The sequence below is a fragment of the Cynocephalus volans genome, chromosome 9 (assembly GCF_027409185.1).
Source record: "Cynocephalus volans isolate mCynVol1 chromosome 9, mCynVol1.pri, whole genome shotgun sequence".
Lineage (NCBI taxonomy): Eukaryota > Metazoa > Chordata > Mammalia > Dermoptera > Cynocephalidae > Cynocephalus > Cynocephalus volans.
This window is the reverse complement of record NC_084468.1, coordinates 126954468-126972870: the sequence shown is the minus strand read 5'-3', so window position 1 is coordinate 126972870 and position 18403 is coordinate 126954468. Positions and strand designations below refer to the sequence as shown.

Below are 18403 nucleotides of genomic sequence, written 5' to 3'. Positions count from 1 at the left end.
CATCTTTCCCTCCTCAGCTGGCAGCACTTTGACCTGCAGTTGGAGTGGTGGCTCACCTTTGTGTGACACTGCCATCCTGTAGAAAGATGGGGTCCACAGCCCACTAGAGTTAGAGCTTGAAGATGAGCCTCTATGGGTACCCGCATGCTGTAACTATTTAATCTATGCATTCTCTTATCAAGCACCAGACCTGGTCCTGTCCAGGTACAATGAGAATGCCAATGTTTAGTTTTTTTAAAGGCTAGTTCCTGCTGTGAAGAAACTAAGCTCCGTTTACTTTTGAAGGAACTCCCTCTAACTTGCTTTATGGCTATTAGGAGTGAGAAGAAAGCACTGTGGTGTCTGCAACACTTAGAAACAGATTGGTAGGAATAGGCTGAAGGACATGTGCCATTAATTTCCTTCATTTGGCCCCCAGGAAAAGAGGTGGGCAAGAAATAGGGGGACAAATTTACCCAGAGAAAAGATCTTTTTACAACTGAAAATGTACTAAGAAAGCAAACATATCAATGTACTAGGATTAAAGGGAATCCAAAATGAAAAAAAGTTTAAGTTACTCCTTGCAAAGCCGGGATGATCAGATGCCCCCTAGGCATCTCTGAGAAATGAGTCAGAAAGTCAGCTTATCGCCAGCCTGTTCATGGGGGAAAGCTGGTGAGAATTCTCTGCCTTTTCACAGTAAATGTATATCATCTATATTCTTTTTCACTCTGCCCAGGATCCTTATACCCAATCAGCAAGCACATCAATGAAGAAGGCAGGCTGGTAGTAAACTTCAGGGAAGAGATTTGCTTCTGAGAGCAGTTGGGAATATCTCCCCCCAGGTAAGCCTTGCTTCCAGGTAATAGCACTGACTCACTCAAAGAAATCACCACTCTACATGAGACACAAAAGCTTTGACAAAACTTCAAACATCAGCCATGGAGAAATACCAATAGTCTATAGAAGCAGTGCTTATTCCTTGCTAGAATTCTCCAGGATTTTTGAATCAAGGGAAGGGGCAGAATTTCCAGCATGTCTGATGAGTAACGGTGGTGTTCATTGTAACTGAGCTCTGGAAGGAGGCTGCTCTTGTCTATGATCTGTCCTTTCCCCAATGACCCAAGTAGTACCTCTTTGTCCTCCTGGGTGATATCTGCAGGCCATCCTAATGTTGCCTTCACACTGAGCCTCTCAAAGAGTGAACTGACCTTCCGCTGGCCAGCACAACACTGGAGTTTCATCTCAGATTTTGCAATGAATTCAGTTTTAAGAACAGGGTTTGGTTTGGGATGAAAAAGAAGTTTCTATCATTGTCAAGTACTGTATTCATATCCTGGGTTCTTCAGTGACTGAGGAAGACTAGAAAAGAAAAGCTTATAGACACATGAATTAGACAAATTAGGAGTTCACAACAGTTTAAGGTAAAGTAAGAAATAATCTCTATCTCTATTTCTTTTCTCAACTTATCCACAATCTATCTACAAAAAAGCTCCCTTGTGTTATCTACAACATCAAAAAGGAGAATAAGCTACAGAAAGAAAATATATGCATAATTATTCTAACTTTGCAAGTGTTATTAATAAAGCCTGTTTTTCAATGTAGTGTTTATCTTGTTTAAATTCTTTTTTTTTATTTTTTATTTTTTATTTTTTTAAATTTTATTTTGTCTATATACATTGTGGCTGATTATTGCTCCCCATCACCAAAACCTCCCTCCCTTCTCCCTCCCCCCCTCCCCCCCAACAATGTCCTTTCTGTTTGCTTGTCGTATCAATATCTTGTTTAAATTCTAAAGCCTCTTTGAATCCCTGTACCGGTCAGCCACCACCTGCGCCCCCCTCCCCCCACAAAATTATAAAACCTCCAGCCTTAACTAAATTCTGACATACTGTCTTTATACTGTAGATACATGATATGCAATATTAAATATTGGTGTCCTAGAGATAAGACCCACACACCCTGGATGCTATAGAATTAATTAGAGGCAACCACCTAAATCTTCAGTCCTCGCATAGCCTCCTTACCCCCAGATAAAATCTATCATCAGAACTGGGAGACCTCTCAGGACACAAGGGATCCCCAGTGATAACAAAGAATGAAGACTCATATTGCCAGTCTTTACTTGGGCATCTAAGGTAAGGTGCCAGCCCTCCTCTGAAACAATGCTATGAATAAACTATTCCACTTAATTTTTCTATTTAGAATCACATCATTTCACTCTTTTTTTTTCTCACTTCAGTTGTGGTTCTTGTAGCATAATCTTTTCTAATAACCACTGTTAATACTGCAAAATCCTGTTTAATCATTCCAATAAAAACCCAAACAGATCAGAGACTATTTTGGGACATACAGTGAAATTAATTTCGTGTAGCACTGCTCCATACCAAGAATATGTTTTATCCATTATCTGTCACCGGAGGGATCCCATCACCTTTGACCTTGACATCAGGTTCCAACAGGTAAGGTTATATTTTTTTTAATAGCTACGTATCTCAAGGTTTCTACTCTGTTAATACATGTCTTCTTGCATTCTATTAGTTTGGATTTATCCAAACTAGGTCTTTAATTCACTTTGCTTGTTTAAATCACCCTCTTTAATCCTTACATTTTTTTAGCCGTGTCTAAGCCCATACACGTTCTACCCCAAAACAATTGGTTTCAATGGTAGCACACCATCGCAAAGTGGTTTTTTAGGCTTAAAAAGGGGTAGAACAAGAAATGAAATTTCTTTTTTTACTCATTATTTTTATGGAAAACCACAGTGGTATTTTATAATGCTTTTAAAAGTTGGGACTCAGAAATGTATGTGAGCCAAAGATAGCTTATATAATTAAATGCACATCAGTTCAAAAGATTGGCCTATATTAATATTCAAAGTACTCTATGCCTTGGAGTTGCTTCTCTCAACTTTATGAAGGACTTAAAATATAGTGTTATTTTGTGAGTTTGAGTTACTTTTTAAAGTACATAATATAGGACAAATTCAGTTTGAATAAGTCAAATGGTTTCCAAAATATTTTACACTTTATAATAGCTGCCAGCACTTTACTTTGTCAGATGTAGAATTAAGCAACACATAAAGAGTGCATAATCAGCATTTTAATATCTATGACTTTGCAGTAATCTTAGTGATTTGAAAACATGTAAAAGTCATGTTTTTAAGAAAAATAGGAATACTTTTTTTTTTTTTTTTTTTTTTTAAAGATGACCGGTAAGGGGATCTCAACCCTTGGCTTGGTGTTGTCAGCACCACGCTCAGCCAGTGAAACAACCGGCCATCCCTATATAGGATCTGAACCTGTGGCCTTGGTGTTATCAGCACCGCACTCTCCTGAGTGAGCCAGGGGCCAGCCCTGGAATACTAACTTATAGCAAGTTTCTTCTACTTATTTTGGAATAATTTAATTTTGAAAATTACGTAAGAGTACTTGGTTTGAGCAACCACAGATAATTCATGTTATTATTTTTCTCAAAATCCTCCGATTATTTTTCATATCACTCAGAATAAAAACTCAAACTCCTACCATGGCCTCCCGATCCTACACTATCTGTCCCCTGAATCTGCAACCTCAACTCATTCTCCACTTAGCTCACTCCTTTTTAGCCACAAAGGTCTACTTGCTGTTCCTGGATCCTGGATACTTCCAGCCTCCTCTGACCTTACTGTCTTTGCACTTGCTATTTTCTTTGACTGAAATCTTTACAGAGCTATTTGCAGTAAGCTCATTCCCTTGGTTCAATTCAGGTCTCCGCTTGAATGCAACCTCCTCAGAAAATATATTGCCAAAAGTAGCCCTAGCCTATCTCTCATTATTCTTTAGTCCTTTAAACCCTGATTTATTTCTCTTCGTAGCATTTACCACTAAATGAAATTGTTACATATCAGTGGTTCTCAATCAGGGATGATTTCCCCCCAGAGAATATTTGGCAATGTCTGGAGACAGTTTTGGTTGTCACAATGAGGGGAATGTTACTGGCATCTAGTGGGTAGAGGCCAGGGACACTGCTAAACACAGTGCACAGGAAAGGCCCCCACAACAAATAATTATCTGGGTTAAAACGTCTAGAACTGAGGCTAGGAAATGCTTATACATTAATCATTTGTCTCCCCAAGATTAACATAAACTCGTGAAGGAGAGAACTGTGTCAGTCTTGCTCACTTGTTCCCAATGCCCAGCTTTTTATACATGTATATTAGAAGCTCATATCCACACTGCTTTCCAAAATACTATACCAAACATTTACACAGTCTTCCTTACTATTGTCACAATGACTAGAAAAGTACTTTGGACTTATTACATACTCAGCAAATCCTGGATCAGTGTGGGAATATTAGCAGTCACATTTTGTGGAAGGTCTTATTCTTCAGGAAGTTATACTCTCCATGGTAATATATATTTATTCTTTTATAACTTATACTAGGAATTCCCAGAACATTTAACAAGATAATATTACTCATATCTTTAAACTACTTTCACAGTGTTGCTTGGCAACTTAGATCATATAGTTTTATGTTAAGAGAATAAAGTATCTATATTGCTTACTAATTCATCTTTAGATATATAAATCATAAATCTATTTTGAATTCTGTGGTTTTCATTACATACCTCTTTCGTCTCCTTCCTATTAGGTCAGTGACCCAGCTGCAGCCAAATTCAATCTTAATACCCAGATGTCCCTCTTCTCCAAAAAGGAGGTTTGGATATCTGATGGGTTTCTGGGCTTTGAGGAAGGAATTAATGTAATCTTCTCTAGGTAAGGGCTCTTCTATATCTAAGGTACTATTTAGAATTTTGTTCACAGTCAGTACACATTTCAGTTCACAGTCTCTTGCCCAGGGTTGACAAATAAATGGCCCTGGTAACACCATTCCCTTTCCAAAGTTGAGATGAACTTGTTAATCAATTATATCCCCCTTTTCCTGCTGAATGCCCCAAATCTCCAAGCCTTCCAAGGCTGTACTCCAAGAGTCATCAGAATTGGCATGAGAGATGAAACCCAATATTATCCATGATCTAAAATACCACTGAGAAAACAGTATGGAGGTTCTTCAGACAACTACAGATAGAACCTCCATACGATCCAGCAATCCCACTACTGGGTATATACCCAAAGGAATGGAAATCATCATGTCAAAGGGATACCTGTACTCCCATGTTTATCACTGCTCTATTTACAATAGCTAAGAGTTGAAACCAACCTAAACGTCCATCAACGGATGACTAGATAATGTGGTATATATACTCAAGTGATACTACTCTGCCATAAAAAAAGAATGAAATTCTGCCATTTGCAACAACACGGATGAACTCAGACAAAATTATGTTAAGAGAAATAAGCCAAGCACAGGAAGAGAAATACCATATGTCTTCACTCATAAGTGGGAGCTAAAAGAAGAAAGAAAGAAAAAAAGATACAACAGGCTAGCCAGTTAGCTGAATTGGTTAGAGTGGCCCAATAACACCAAGGCTAAGGGTTTGGATTTCTATACCAGCCAGCCAACAACAAAAAATACAACAATCACAATAATTTGTTAAACTTTCAAAAGGAGAGAATAATATTGAGGCCACCAGGGGTGGGAAAGGGGTAGTGGGAGGGGAGTTAGCAAAATATTGGTAAAGGGCCACAAAAAAATAATCACATTGTGTAATGTTGAATATACTAATTATCCTGATTTGAGCATCACATGTTACACACAGGTATTGATATTCGATGCTGCACCCCACAAGATATGTACAATTATGTGTCAATAAAAATAAATAAATTACCATAGAAGCAGCATCCATAAGTGCACACACCATTGATCATGAGACTATGTAGATTTTATCTATCTACTGGTAAAAGAAAACAAGTCAATATTACCTTACCCACAAGAATATCACTTTTGGTAATAAGACTTCGAAAGTCCCTCATTTACTCAAGATAAAAGATTAAAAACTAAAACCTTGAGAGAACAATACCATCACCTGTCTCAATAACTCCTGTAGAGTATCATACAATTTTATCAGGAAATTCTAGGAAAACCCTTTCACATCTGATGTATTGACTGCTTTTGACAAAATCTGGAAAATATAACCTTTAGACCTTCAGATTTTTTCATTCTGAGATACCTGCAATCACCAGCTTTGCATCCATAAAAAGAAAACAGATGCCAAACTCATGAGCTCCCTTGAGCACACAACTCTCATCTGATCTGACTTTTCCCCTACTGTCAATATGACATCAAGCTTACATATTTTCTTTCAGGTTCAGTGATCTATGATCGTGGAACAGTGGATTTAGTTCAAATTTTAGGTGACTCTTTCCCTTGCAATTGAAGTGTTGCTATGTACAGGAGCAGATGGGTATGTTCCCAAATACAATCCAGAAAATAAGGAATATGGCTAGTTGGCTGACTTATCCTCCTTACTCTACAGGTTCAAAATACTGGTTATGTAATTCTTGCTCATTTGTTAACTCTCCACTCAGGTCAGTAGTATACTATTCTTAGGGGAGGAAGAGGTTAATGATGACCAGGGAATATTACTGTTACCAGTGGACAACATGGCTGGTCAATGAGATGTGCTGAGCTCAGTTTCATAAAACCAATTAAATGCTAATTCTTGAAATCAAAATTTATGCTTCAGTTCAGGAGAAGCCATTCACTTTTTTATAATAATACTAGAGTTCAAAGACTAATACCAAACACCTTATGTCATCTCTAGGATAAAGCTCAGCCAGAGACTCAAGCTAAAAAATTGAGCAATGTGGATTTTATTTTTCCTTTTATAGTCTGATACGTTAATTAGATTTATAAATTTGAGTAGGAAAAAACAATTTACATTCAAAAGTTCTGGAACATTTATTTCATTTAAAGGAAAGGAAAACAATAGTCAACATATATTGAGATGTTTTAACTCAGTGCATCTCAAACTTCAGTATGCCTGAAGAATCACTTGGAGAACTTGTTATTACACAAATTGCTGGGCCTCACCTACAGATTCTGATTCAGTAGGCTGAAGTGTGATCTGAAAATCTGTATTTTTAACAAGCTCCCAGGTGCTGCCATTGCTGCTGGTCCTCGGACCACACAGTGGAGAAACAATGCTCTAATATAATTGGGATACTGTGACTTGAGTTCTAGTACATAAAAACTCACCAGAGAAACCCCTGGTAAAATTAACCGCATATCCAAAATTCAAGATTAAAGCATGTCCTCTGAAATACTGTTGAACGATTTTCCACACCTAGATTAAAAAAGAAAATCCACATTACTTTGATGATGTCATGTTAATCTGACAATATCTGTCAAATAGCTGTTACAGTTTCATTTTATTTTGCTTCAGAAAAATGTTTTAAAGCAGAGTTTTTCAAATTTTACTGTGCATATGAATCACCTTTGATGACCTTATTATAATACTGATTTTAATTCAGCAGGTCTGGCATGAAACATGAGATTCCGCATTTCTAACAACCTTGCCATAGTTTTAGAGAATATCACTATAGGCCCAGAGAGGATTACTGTGATCTTACTTTTCAACATACAGTCCCTCACTATCTGAGGGGAATTATTCCCAGGACCTCCCTCATATACCAAAATCTGAGGATGCTCCAAAGTCCCTTATATAAAATGACATAGTATTTGCATATAACCTACACACCTCCTCCCATGTACTTTAAATTATCTCTAGATTACTTCTAAATACCTAATACAATGCAAAGGCTACATAAATAGTTGTTATATTGTATTGTTTTTACTTGTATTTTTTATTGGGGTTTTTTTTTGGGGGGGATGGGATATTTTCAATCTGTGGTTGGTTGTATCCACCTATGTGGAACCTATGGATTTGGAGGACTGGCTGTACTTCAGAATCTGGGTGACACTTTTTTCAAGTGAAACTTGCAGTACTGCAAGATGTCTGGGTCATAAGCAGAAAAGGTGATGGTGGCAGCAGAGAGAGAAGTATACATGCTGAGGTCAGTAGAATGCTACCCAACTGCTCTGCTGCTAAGTTTCACCAGTGATCAATGACTGACCACCTAATCTTAGGCAGTGATTCTAAACCCTGGCTGCACAAATCTGAGTGTGGGGCCCAGGCAGTATATATAATTTTAGGTCCAAATACAATGAAACAGAAGTTACACATTATTTTTACAGCTATTAAAATGGTCATAGCAAAGAACTATGTTCCATGCCTATAGCAAGTGCAATATTTTGCACTTGATTCAACCCCTTCATACTTTTTCACCTCCTACAACTTGAGTCCACCCATTGAATTAAACGAAATAGGAAATGGTGTCAAGTATTAAGGGCTGTAGGCCTCTTAGAAATAGGAATTATAAATGTTCCTTAAAATATTATTACACCCGAACTTATTTACTACTGTAAGGACATGCAGATATTGAAAAGAAAAAAATTGACATTTAATATATGTTTTAGTCCGTTTTGTGTTGCTATAACAGAATACCTGAGACTGGGTAACTCATAAGGAAAAGAGGTTTATTTTGGCTTACGAATCTAGCACAGCTGCATCTAGCATGGGCCTCAGACTGCTTCTCCTCATGGTGGAAAGCGGCAGGCAGCCGGCGGGTACAAGCAGATCACATGGCGAGAGGAAGCAAGAGAGAGGAAGCAAGAGAGAGAGAGAGAAGGTGCCAGGGTCTTTTTAAGCAACGAGCTCTCATGGGAACTAATCAAGCGAGAACTCACTCATTAATCCCCCTTTCCCCATGACTCAATCCGCCCCCATGACTCAACCAGTTTCCAAAACTGCCACACTGGAGATCAAATTTCCACATGAGTTTTGGAGGGGACAACACATCCAAACTCCATCAATATATATATTTTTTTTAAAAAAAGATGACCGGTAAGGGGATCTTAACCCTTGACTTGGTGTTGTCAGCACCAAGTGAGCTAACCAGCCATCCCTATATAGGGATCCAAACTCGTGGCCTTGGTGTTATCAGCACTACACTCTCCCAAGTGAGCCACGGGCCAGCGCTGCATTTACTAGTTTTTGAATACTATATAAGCATAAAGTCAAATGATACTATAAAGCAGGATTCTAGGAGTTCTGCTCAAGATGGCAGAATAGATGGTTTCCAGCGTCACTCTCAAATCAACCAATTTACAACTATGAAAATGTAATAACAGCCAAGCTGGGGCCACTGGAGCTCAGGGGAAGAGGAGGAGAGACCTACGGAGTTCATGAAGGCAAGAGAAATGACAACGAGAGAAAGAAAAAACTGCTCTGAGGCTTTCAGGCTGTGACCACTTTAAGACTGGAGCTGATGGAGCACGAGCCGGCAGAAGCTGCAGCTGTGCCCTTCAGATGGAGTTACTTGGATGCAGCAGGGAAGAAGGGGGTCTTGGAGGCCCCCAAGACAGCAAGACTACTAACAGGGTTCCCATGGAACCACAAAGGAGGGAGGAGCCAGAACAGCTGAAAAAGGGGAGCCATTCAGAGGCCGGTGAGTCACGCAAGGGACCTGCGGAGGGCCCATCCCACGGCAAGTGTCTGGAGCATGGGTGGTGGTGGAGACAGGCCCACCAGGAGAACATTGGGACACAGCAAAGACAGCCGAACTGCCACATAATCAGTGCAGAACCACTCAGAGGAGACTGGTCAGGAATGCAGAATTGCATGGGGTGCAGTTTGATGAAAAAATTCAGGCCCAGATCAGAGTTTCTACACAACCCAGATGCACCAGGTCTCTGTAGAGCAGGAAGTATCTATAAGGTCAACCATTAAACCCTGAGCTGCACAAAAAGCCTTCCCTAGGGAAATAGCAGAAAGCAGCAATTTAGCTCAACCACACAGCTCAAGTACTGGTTCCCACAGGAAGTTCTCCCGTTTTAGAAGTAAGCAAAGGACAAGAAATTAGTTCCGGCCCAGGCACACCACCAGAGCTTTGGGGCCTGCCTGGGAACCAGGGGCTTGGAGCCAAGGACAGCACCCCACTCCCACGCGCACTGCGCCAGCACCTTGGGGTCCACCCAGGGACCCAAGGAATGGAGAAGGGGACCAGACCCCCCACCCACAACCAAGCACACCACGCCAGCACCTTGTGGCCTGCCTGGTGACCCAAGGCATGGAGCTGGGGACTGGACCCCTTGCCCACAACCAGGCACACTGCACCAGCACCTCAGGGTCCACCCAGTGACCTGAGGCATGGAGCCGGGGACCAGACACACACTCCACAACCAGGCACACCACCAGCACCAGGGGGTGGCCCATCACAGCCAGCACAATAACCATGGCTGGAGTGCACTGACACAAGGAGAGTCACTAGCAGAGATAAAGAAGAGGATTTCTCTCTCCACAAAGCCCATTTCAGAGTGACAGAAGAAGCATCTGCTGTATGATAATACTGAGTGACCTGATCACACCTCTCAGCATTGGACAGATCATCTAGGTCATCTAGGCAACAAATCAACAGAGTAACCACTATTCTTTCAGGAGAGAAGAAATCTAGGGTGATTAGAGGAGGGGGGAGGGAGAGGAGGATGGGGAGAGATTTGACAAGGGGCATAAAGAATAACTATGATTTGTAACAATACATATACTAATAATATTGATTTGATCAGCATATCTCAATGTTGAACCCCCAAAATATGTATAATCATTTTTGACTTGATAAATTTTTTTTAAAAACACCAATTATTTTTCTAAATAATAAATTTAAGATAATGTCAAAAAAATAAAGGCAGGATTTTATGTGAGAAAATAGTTACTTGAAACATACCAACAAATTGGTAGGTTAATTGGTAAAACTGTCAAACATTTACATTGATCAGTTTATTACTTTTTGCTATCTATATCATGTCACACTTAGACACTTTGAGTCTCCTACAAGGAAGACCAATATTTAGAAATCCATAAACGCAACTATGTTAAATTAGGACCGTTTAGTTCAGATTTCCTAAATTAAAATTTTAACACATTATAATGAGCATATGTGAGCACTACTATAAAATTAAGCACACTTTAAGTCTACTATATGAATTTGAAATGCCCTAAATTGCAAAAAGAAAACGTTTGTATTAGAAATTTTTCCATTATCTTTTTTTTCTCCTCCCAACAGAAATAATGTATAGAACCCTACTCAGTAAATGAAATATTCTGAGTAACAGATTGCTGTGACCCTGGTCACTTACATAAACACCCCACTCTTCTAGGCTGGCTTCAGGCACTGTTCTACCAAGTTTAGGGAATAATTAGGGCATTTTCTTCTTCACACAGATTCCAATTTTGAGTCTATCTTCACCATCGATTCCTCACTTAAAACAGATGGTTACTTTACGCTTAAGTTTTTCCTTCCCTTAATCAGTAGTATAAATAAAAACTTGGCTTTACTTTTTTTTAGATAAACATGTAATAGCGATATCCTAATTGACCCACTGCAATGCTAAATTTGGATGTTATCTGTCTTGCTCTTTTCAAGTGAGTTTCCGTTTACATTTCTTTTGAGTACCCAAGCTCTCAAGGGTTGGCACTACATTTGATTCATTCTGCATTTCCATTAGCATACCTCCTCCAGATTTCTCTTCCTCTTGAAAACATCACTTTTGTGATCTCCATGAAGTTTTCTTCAGCCTTATGAAGTTTTCTTCAGCCTTATATTTTTCCAATTATTTCTTCCAAAATGAGGCCACAACTCTTAAAAAGTATCCTTCTTTTCATAAAAATAGGTAACCATTCCTCAAATTTTGCATACATTAGACCTTTAACTCTGATTTAAAAATCCAAGGTACTATAGAAGTCAATTTTGGGGGAGCACGCAATAAATTCAAATTACGATGTGCTAAAAACAGCTTTGGGCTTGAATTAACAGTGGCGATCTTACATTTCAGAAAATAAAGCAGTACTAGTACAGCAATACTATAGAAATCAGAATGTTTTAAAAAATCCTCAATTACATATGGGTAGATGAAAACTAACAAATCGAAATCTAAATAAAGAGAAAGATATAACGTTCTAAGGGAAAAAGGCGAAAAACAATCAAACGAGAAAAAAATTAAAGAAATGGGAAGAAAAGACCACTTTAAGGATTATAAAAGTTATATTTATTCACGATGCTACATTTATTGCATTCCCTTAGAAAAATGGAGAACTGCTTATGTACCCAATTTGCACATATAAAACTTTATACAAACTATGTGTTGCACATAAAGGCCTCTGGTACAGCTAAATTCCTGACACTACAATTTCGGTATCCCTGCTTCAGGGTTTCCAGTTTATCAAGTCTGTCCATAGAAAACAAAAACTGGAATTATAGTCAGTCTTGCTGCTATCACTTAGAAATTATTTTAAAATAAAATAAAATTTTCATTTACTCTAAAACTCAAAAATACTATAAACTGGGAGGGAATACATTTTGTTACCAATTTCAATTTAACAATATGACAAATTCACACTTCATTTTGGTTGGGTCTTTCAAAATTAAAAAAAAAAAAAAAAAAAAAACCTAAGTTTTGACGTTAAGTTGTGGCTGCTCTAGAAGGCCATTTGTTAAAATATTTACCAAATAATTAAAAAAAATAATAATATTCCTTTTACAAAATGGTACAATAACAACTTAAGGAACCAGAAAATACTAAATGTCTTTGGCTATACAACTAAAAGGCCATTCTTCCAACAGAATAGGACATATTCACTTCAGAACCAACTATAGAAACAGAAAGCATAACAGAAATATGCATAGAATTTAACTATAATTTGTCCTGCCCTTTTTTATTTCCATTCTACCCATATAATAAGCAAGGAGAATGCAATTTACATATCATTCCAGGTGAGACTCAATAGCACTACATAGAAAATACCCAAATTTCTGCAAAGGCAAAGTGAATTAAAACAATTATACAACTAAGTGAAGATTGAAGGGACAAATTTGCAATTTTTTTTTTTTACTTGTTTGCTTGTTTTTAAGCCTTACAAGTGTAGAAATTACAGCTGATAGAGTCACAATCTTCACAAATGGAACTATAATAGAAAAATAAATCAAAAGAAACATTTATTAATAAATGAAGCCTATTTTATTACTTCAAGTGTTAATGATAAAAAAATTTCCAGCACAGCTGTTGCATTTAAAAAAGTGAAACTACGTACTATGTTTCTAGCTCAATAAACAGATGAATCTGATGTCTTTGAATGACATAACAATTGAGCATTGTACAGTACATCTTATGAAGACCCGTAAATTAAAGAACTACTGGTTTAAAGTTAGTGATTATGAAACAAATACATATTCATAGTTTCATCTTCTTTTTTCTTCCTCGACCATCAGGTGCTCCATCCATTTTACGTTTCTGTGTCTACAAAAAAACAGGATTACTCTCTATGACAAGATGAAATATATTTGCAGACACATTACAGCACTCCAGTAATAACTGCTCCATAGTAACAATAAATTGAGATTTTTCTCCAGGATTATATAAATTTTTCAAAATAAACCATCAAGTTTCCAAATAATCTTATCTACTTATTTTACTTACACAACAAAAACATTTTAATGCTCATAATAAAATTATAAGAATTACTCACAATCAACAGTAATAAATTAATATACCAAACCAATGTGCAACAGTCCCTCTTCACAAAAGAAAGCAGTAATGAGAAATATTTTGTGAGTTTTTAAAAGGAAGTTACATAAATACCAGATATTATCCACAGATATTCATTTACCCATGACTTTACAAATTAACTATTATTAAATAACAAGATGGCCTTTTTCCCTTAAAATGTTTGCCTTCACATTGCTAACAATCACTGGGACAGTAAATATTGTAAAGCCACTGTTTTCCTAATATTCCATCAGTTATTTTAAAATTATAACTTGTATTCCCAATGAAAAGAGTACACTCACGGCATTCATGAGACATACCTTCACAGATTTTCGCAAATTCTAATATTATGGACTACCATCATAATGTGATTTTCCCCATGCAATACAATCAAGGTTAACTTATACTTTTAAGTGACTCAAAACTGTATTATTTAAGGGGAAGGATGGACTAACACACCAATGATAGCCAAGTAGTGTTCAAATACTTAAAAAGAAAAAGGTTAAGAATAAAATTTATATTATTTTGCATATTTACATATTCATGAACACTTACTGAAGGCTTTGGTCCTCGTTTCTTTTTCTCTGCCTTCTCCTTTTCTTCTAGTTCCATGTTCTCTCTTTCAATCAAAGTAATTAAGGTATTACACCTCCTCTGGAGCTCCTGAGTTATAATCATAAATTTACATCGTAAACTTGTATTTTCTATATACAAGATTTCATGATTTCAATTTTAAAACAAAGGTAAGTTTTAATAGGGTAATGTAAGACTACGCATACACCCAGATACATAAAATAAAAACAAGCAAAAGGCTCTGATTTTCATACATAATTGATGCTATAAGGACAAAAAGATACTTGCAAATAATATGTTTTAACATCATTCTCTAAAGCCACACTGTTGTATATTCTTCATAAATCCTTCCTTCACTTAAGAATTAAAACAGCAAAAATGAACATCTCACATTATATGCAATACTGCTACTTAGTGTCTATGCCTGAGAACTCTGTGCCATTTATACCCAAAATTTTAAAAAATTAGAAGTCCACATATTTGAGGGTCAAAATCAACTAGAACTTTAAGAAGGTTGCATAATTTTTCCCTTCAAAGTTATCATAACTAGAATTATGGTAGTTGATGTACCACATGTCAATCTCCTTTCCCAATTTTGTAAAAATATCTATGGAAGTCTATGATGAGATCTACTTCATCCCTCTCTAGCAATCTTTACAACTTCTAGAGAGGATTTAAAGTATAATGTAGATGTAACAGATAACCTGAAGGAAACAGAAGTCCATTTGCATGACTGCTGACTAACAGTTCCCTTCCTTAAAGAGCAAAATTTTTTTTTCTCATGAGTGATTCTACAGAGAAAACCACAATAAAACCATTTTAAAATACTACTTTATACAATACATCATACAAGGTTTAGAAACTTGCAATAGAGACAAAAGGTAGTATGCTACATCAAAGTTCTGTTTCCCTTAATAGGTGCACTGTGGCACACAAACCATGAATGTGTTACAGATGTGCTAAGGTGTGAATCCTCTTGGCTCCTGGGCAAGGACAAGGCTTCAATTAGTTATCACCAAGGGACTAAATATATTTTCATTTTTTGTGCGCCTTAATATGAAACATGATAGGAAGTAATGCAGTTTCAGACCATGGTATTATACTGGTAAATCAGTGTGATACTGTACCTTATTACAATCACTACAAAATCATTACTCCACATTAACTATATAAATTAGTCCTGCTTAACAAGACTTAAGATAGGAGTTAGAGTGACTGAATCTGTCTTTCCTCTAATTACTTATTTATACAATGTTTTTATTTTCAAAATAGCTTCATGATAGTTGAGTACATTTCCCAAACTAGGGTATCACAAAACAGTGGCCCCTCTTATCTAGTGAAAAAAATTTTCAGTGGTCAAACATAAAAACACTGCACATGCACACTATCCACTGACTTGTAGAGTGACAATATACTTTAAATACACTGAGAAATCCTACTATAAAAATGTTCAAACTCTGCTTATCCCAGTATATCCCAAACCTAAACTACAGAACCTTTTTAGCATTATCATCAAACTGCAAAACACAAGTTGAAGTTAAAAGTGCAAAAGAAAAGGAGCTATCCATCAAAACTAAACTTTTCTGAATTCTAATTTTAGGTTATGAAGATTCTTGGTCAGAAACACCCAGACACTGGGAATAAAATAAAACTTAGCATTAAATCAGAACAAAAGTAGTCTTTTACTACATTAAGCTATTATTTTAAAATAACCCAGATTCAGCATTCTGATGTGCAGATGCCTGAATGCAAGGAGCATTTTTCCTTATAGAAATTTGTTCATTTGCAAAACCAAAAAGTCATCACATTCAGAAGTTAAAACCATAGTGACACTTCCTCCCACTTAGAATCTGATTAAAATATAAAAAACTAGTCCTATCACACATAGAGATGTTAAAAGATGTATGATATTAAATGATGGGGCCAATAAGCTTTATAAGTCAACTATGATATTAGATTTTTTAACTGTGGATATAAATAGTTTTCTAAGAAACTGATTTAAACTATGATACTAACAACACTGTAACAAAAACTCTACTTCAGAGATTTAAAGAAGTTACCTTAGCTAAAGAATATCGAAGAATATACTTATTCTGTAATCTTTGCTACATTAAAAAATGGCCTTAGCACTCACCATTGCAGTTCTGGACTTAAGAAACCAGTCAAATCTAAACTGAGGAGAGTTGCGAATACACTGTCTCAATTCATCATATACATTTTCCTTGTCAAATCCAAGCTTGTGAAGCATACAAATCAGAAAACGATCCTCTTCTTCAGTATAGTTTTTTCCTTTGTTAGTACCATATGATATTCTCAGCTGATGAAAAGGTGCTTTGTACCGTCCAATCTATAAAAGTCAGATTTTAAACTATATAAAATACAAAATCCCATATAATCTGTATTTTAAACTCAGCTTTAATATAATTAGCTGTAAATGTTGTATTTCACATCAGAACTTTCTATCTAGAGCACCTCAATTGCATTATATAACCTTTGTCCTGAAAGACCTTTATAGTTTTTATTATTATTATAAAAAGAAAAACAGACTCAGACTGTCTGAAACTACTTAGAAAGGAGCTAATCCTATTGCCTTTGAACCAGATATATCAGTCTAATACTGCAGTAATTCTGTTGACAATACCTAAAAAATACATTTAAATGGTTTTCATTGAAGAAATTTTTAATTATAAATCCTCATTTTTTTTGTTTGCTTTTTGAAAAAGGCAAATTTATTGCAATAAACGCTTACATCAAAAGAATGGAAAGACTTCAAATAAACGACCTAACACTATGCCTGAAAGAACTTGAAAAACAACAACAATCCAATCCTAAAGGTAGTCGACAGAAAGAAATAATTAAGATCAGAGCACAACTAAATGAAATAGAGACCCAAAAAATGATAGAAAAGATCAACAAAACAAATAGTTTTTCAAGATAAAATAGACAAAACATTAGCTAGGTTAACAAAAAAAAGAAAAGACCCAAACAACAAAAATCAGAAATGAAAAGGGAAACATTACAACTGATACCACAGAAATAAGAAGAATCATTAGAGACCATTATAAACAACTGTATGACAACAAATAACTTGGAAGATATGGGTAAGTTTCTGGACACATACAAACTATCCAGACTGAACCAAGAAGAAACAGAAAACCTGAAGAGACCAATAGCAAGCGATGAGACTGAAGCGGTAATCAGCCATCTTCTAACAAAGAAAAGCCCAGGTCCAGATGGCTTTACAGCTGAGTTCTACCAAACCTTTAAAGAGGAATTAATACCAATTTGCCTCAAACTATTCCAAAAAATTAAAACAGAAGCCATTCTCCCAAACTCATTCTATGAGGTCAACATAACTCTGATAACAAAACCAGATAATGACACAGCAAAAAAAGAAAATTACAGACCAATATCCTTGATGAACATAGAGGCAAAAATCCTCAACAAAATATTAGCAATCAGAATACAGCAACACATCCAAAAAATTATACACCATGATCAAGTGGGATTCATCCAGGGATGCAAGGATTGTTCAACATACAAAAGTCAATAAATGTGATACAACACATCAATAAACTCAAGGACAAAAAACATATGATTATCTCAATAGATGCTGAAAAAGCATTTGACAAAATTCAACATCCCTTCATGATAAAGACTCTCAACAAATTAGATATAGAAGGAAAGTATCTCAACACGATAAAAGCCATCTATGACAAGCCCACCACCAGTATCATTCTGAATGGAGAAAAACTGAGGGCTTTTCCCTTAAGAACAGGAACAAGACAAGGATGCCCAGTCTCACCACTTCTATTTAACATAGTACTGGAGGTACTAGCCAGAGCAATCAGGCAAGAGAAAGAAATAAAGGACATCCAGACTGTAAAAGATGAAGTCAAACTGTCCCTATTTGCAGATGACATGATACTACATACAGAAAATCCTAAAGGATCTATCAAAAAAACTCCTAGAGCTGGTTAACAATGTCAGTAACACTGCAGGATACAAAATAAATGCCCCCAAATCAGTTGCATTTATATTCTCCAGTAATGAGCTAACAGAAAGTGAAATCAAGAAAGTAAGCCCATTTACAGCAGTCACAACAAAAATAAAATACCTAGGAATCAATTTAACCAAGGAGATGAAAGATCTCTACAACAATGAGAACTACAAACCAATCCTGAAAGAAATTAAAGAGGACACAAAAAGATGGAAAGACATTCCATATTCTTGGATTGGAAGAATTAACATTGTGAAAATGTCTATACTAACCAAAGCAATCTATATATTCAACACAATCCCCAT

The 18403-nt window shown here is 36.4% G+C and overlaps 1 protein-coding gene across 1 annotated transcript in view; it reads right to left on the bottom strand.

Annotated features, from left to right (window-relative positions):
- Positions 1-12005: 12005 nt before the first annotated feature.
- Positions 12006-18403, bottom strand: part of SMARCA5 (SWI/SNF related, matrix associated, actin dependent regulator of chromatin, subfamily a, member 5) — a 44605-nt gene continuing 38207 nt past the window's right edge. The window contains exons 22-24 of the mRNA XM_063107946.1: positions 16233-16445; positions 14081-14188; positions 12006-13276 (exon numbers count right to left, since the gene is read on the bottom strand). Of these exons, the coding sequence (XP_062964016.1) occupies positions 13211-13276; positions 14081-14188; positions 16233-16445 (387 nt within the window). The 3' untranslated portion in view covers positions 12006-13210. The remainder of the gene's footprint in view (positions 13277-14080; positions 14189-16232; positions 16446-18403) is intronic.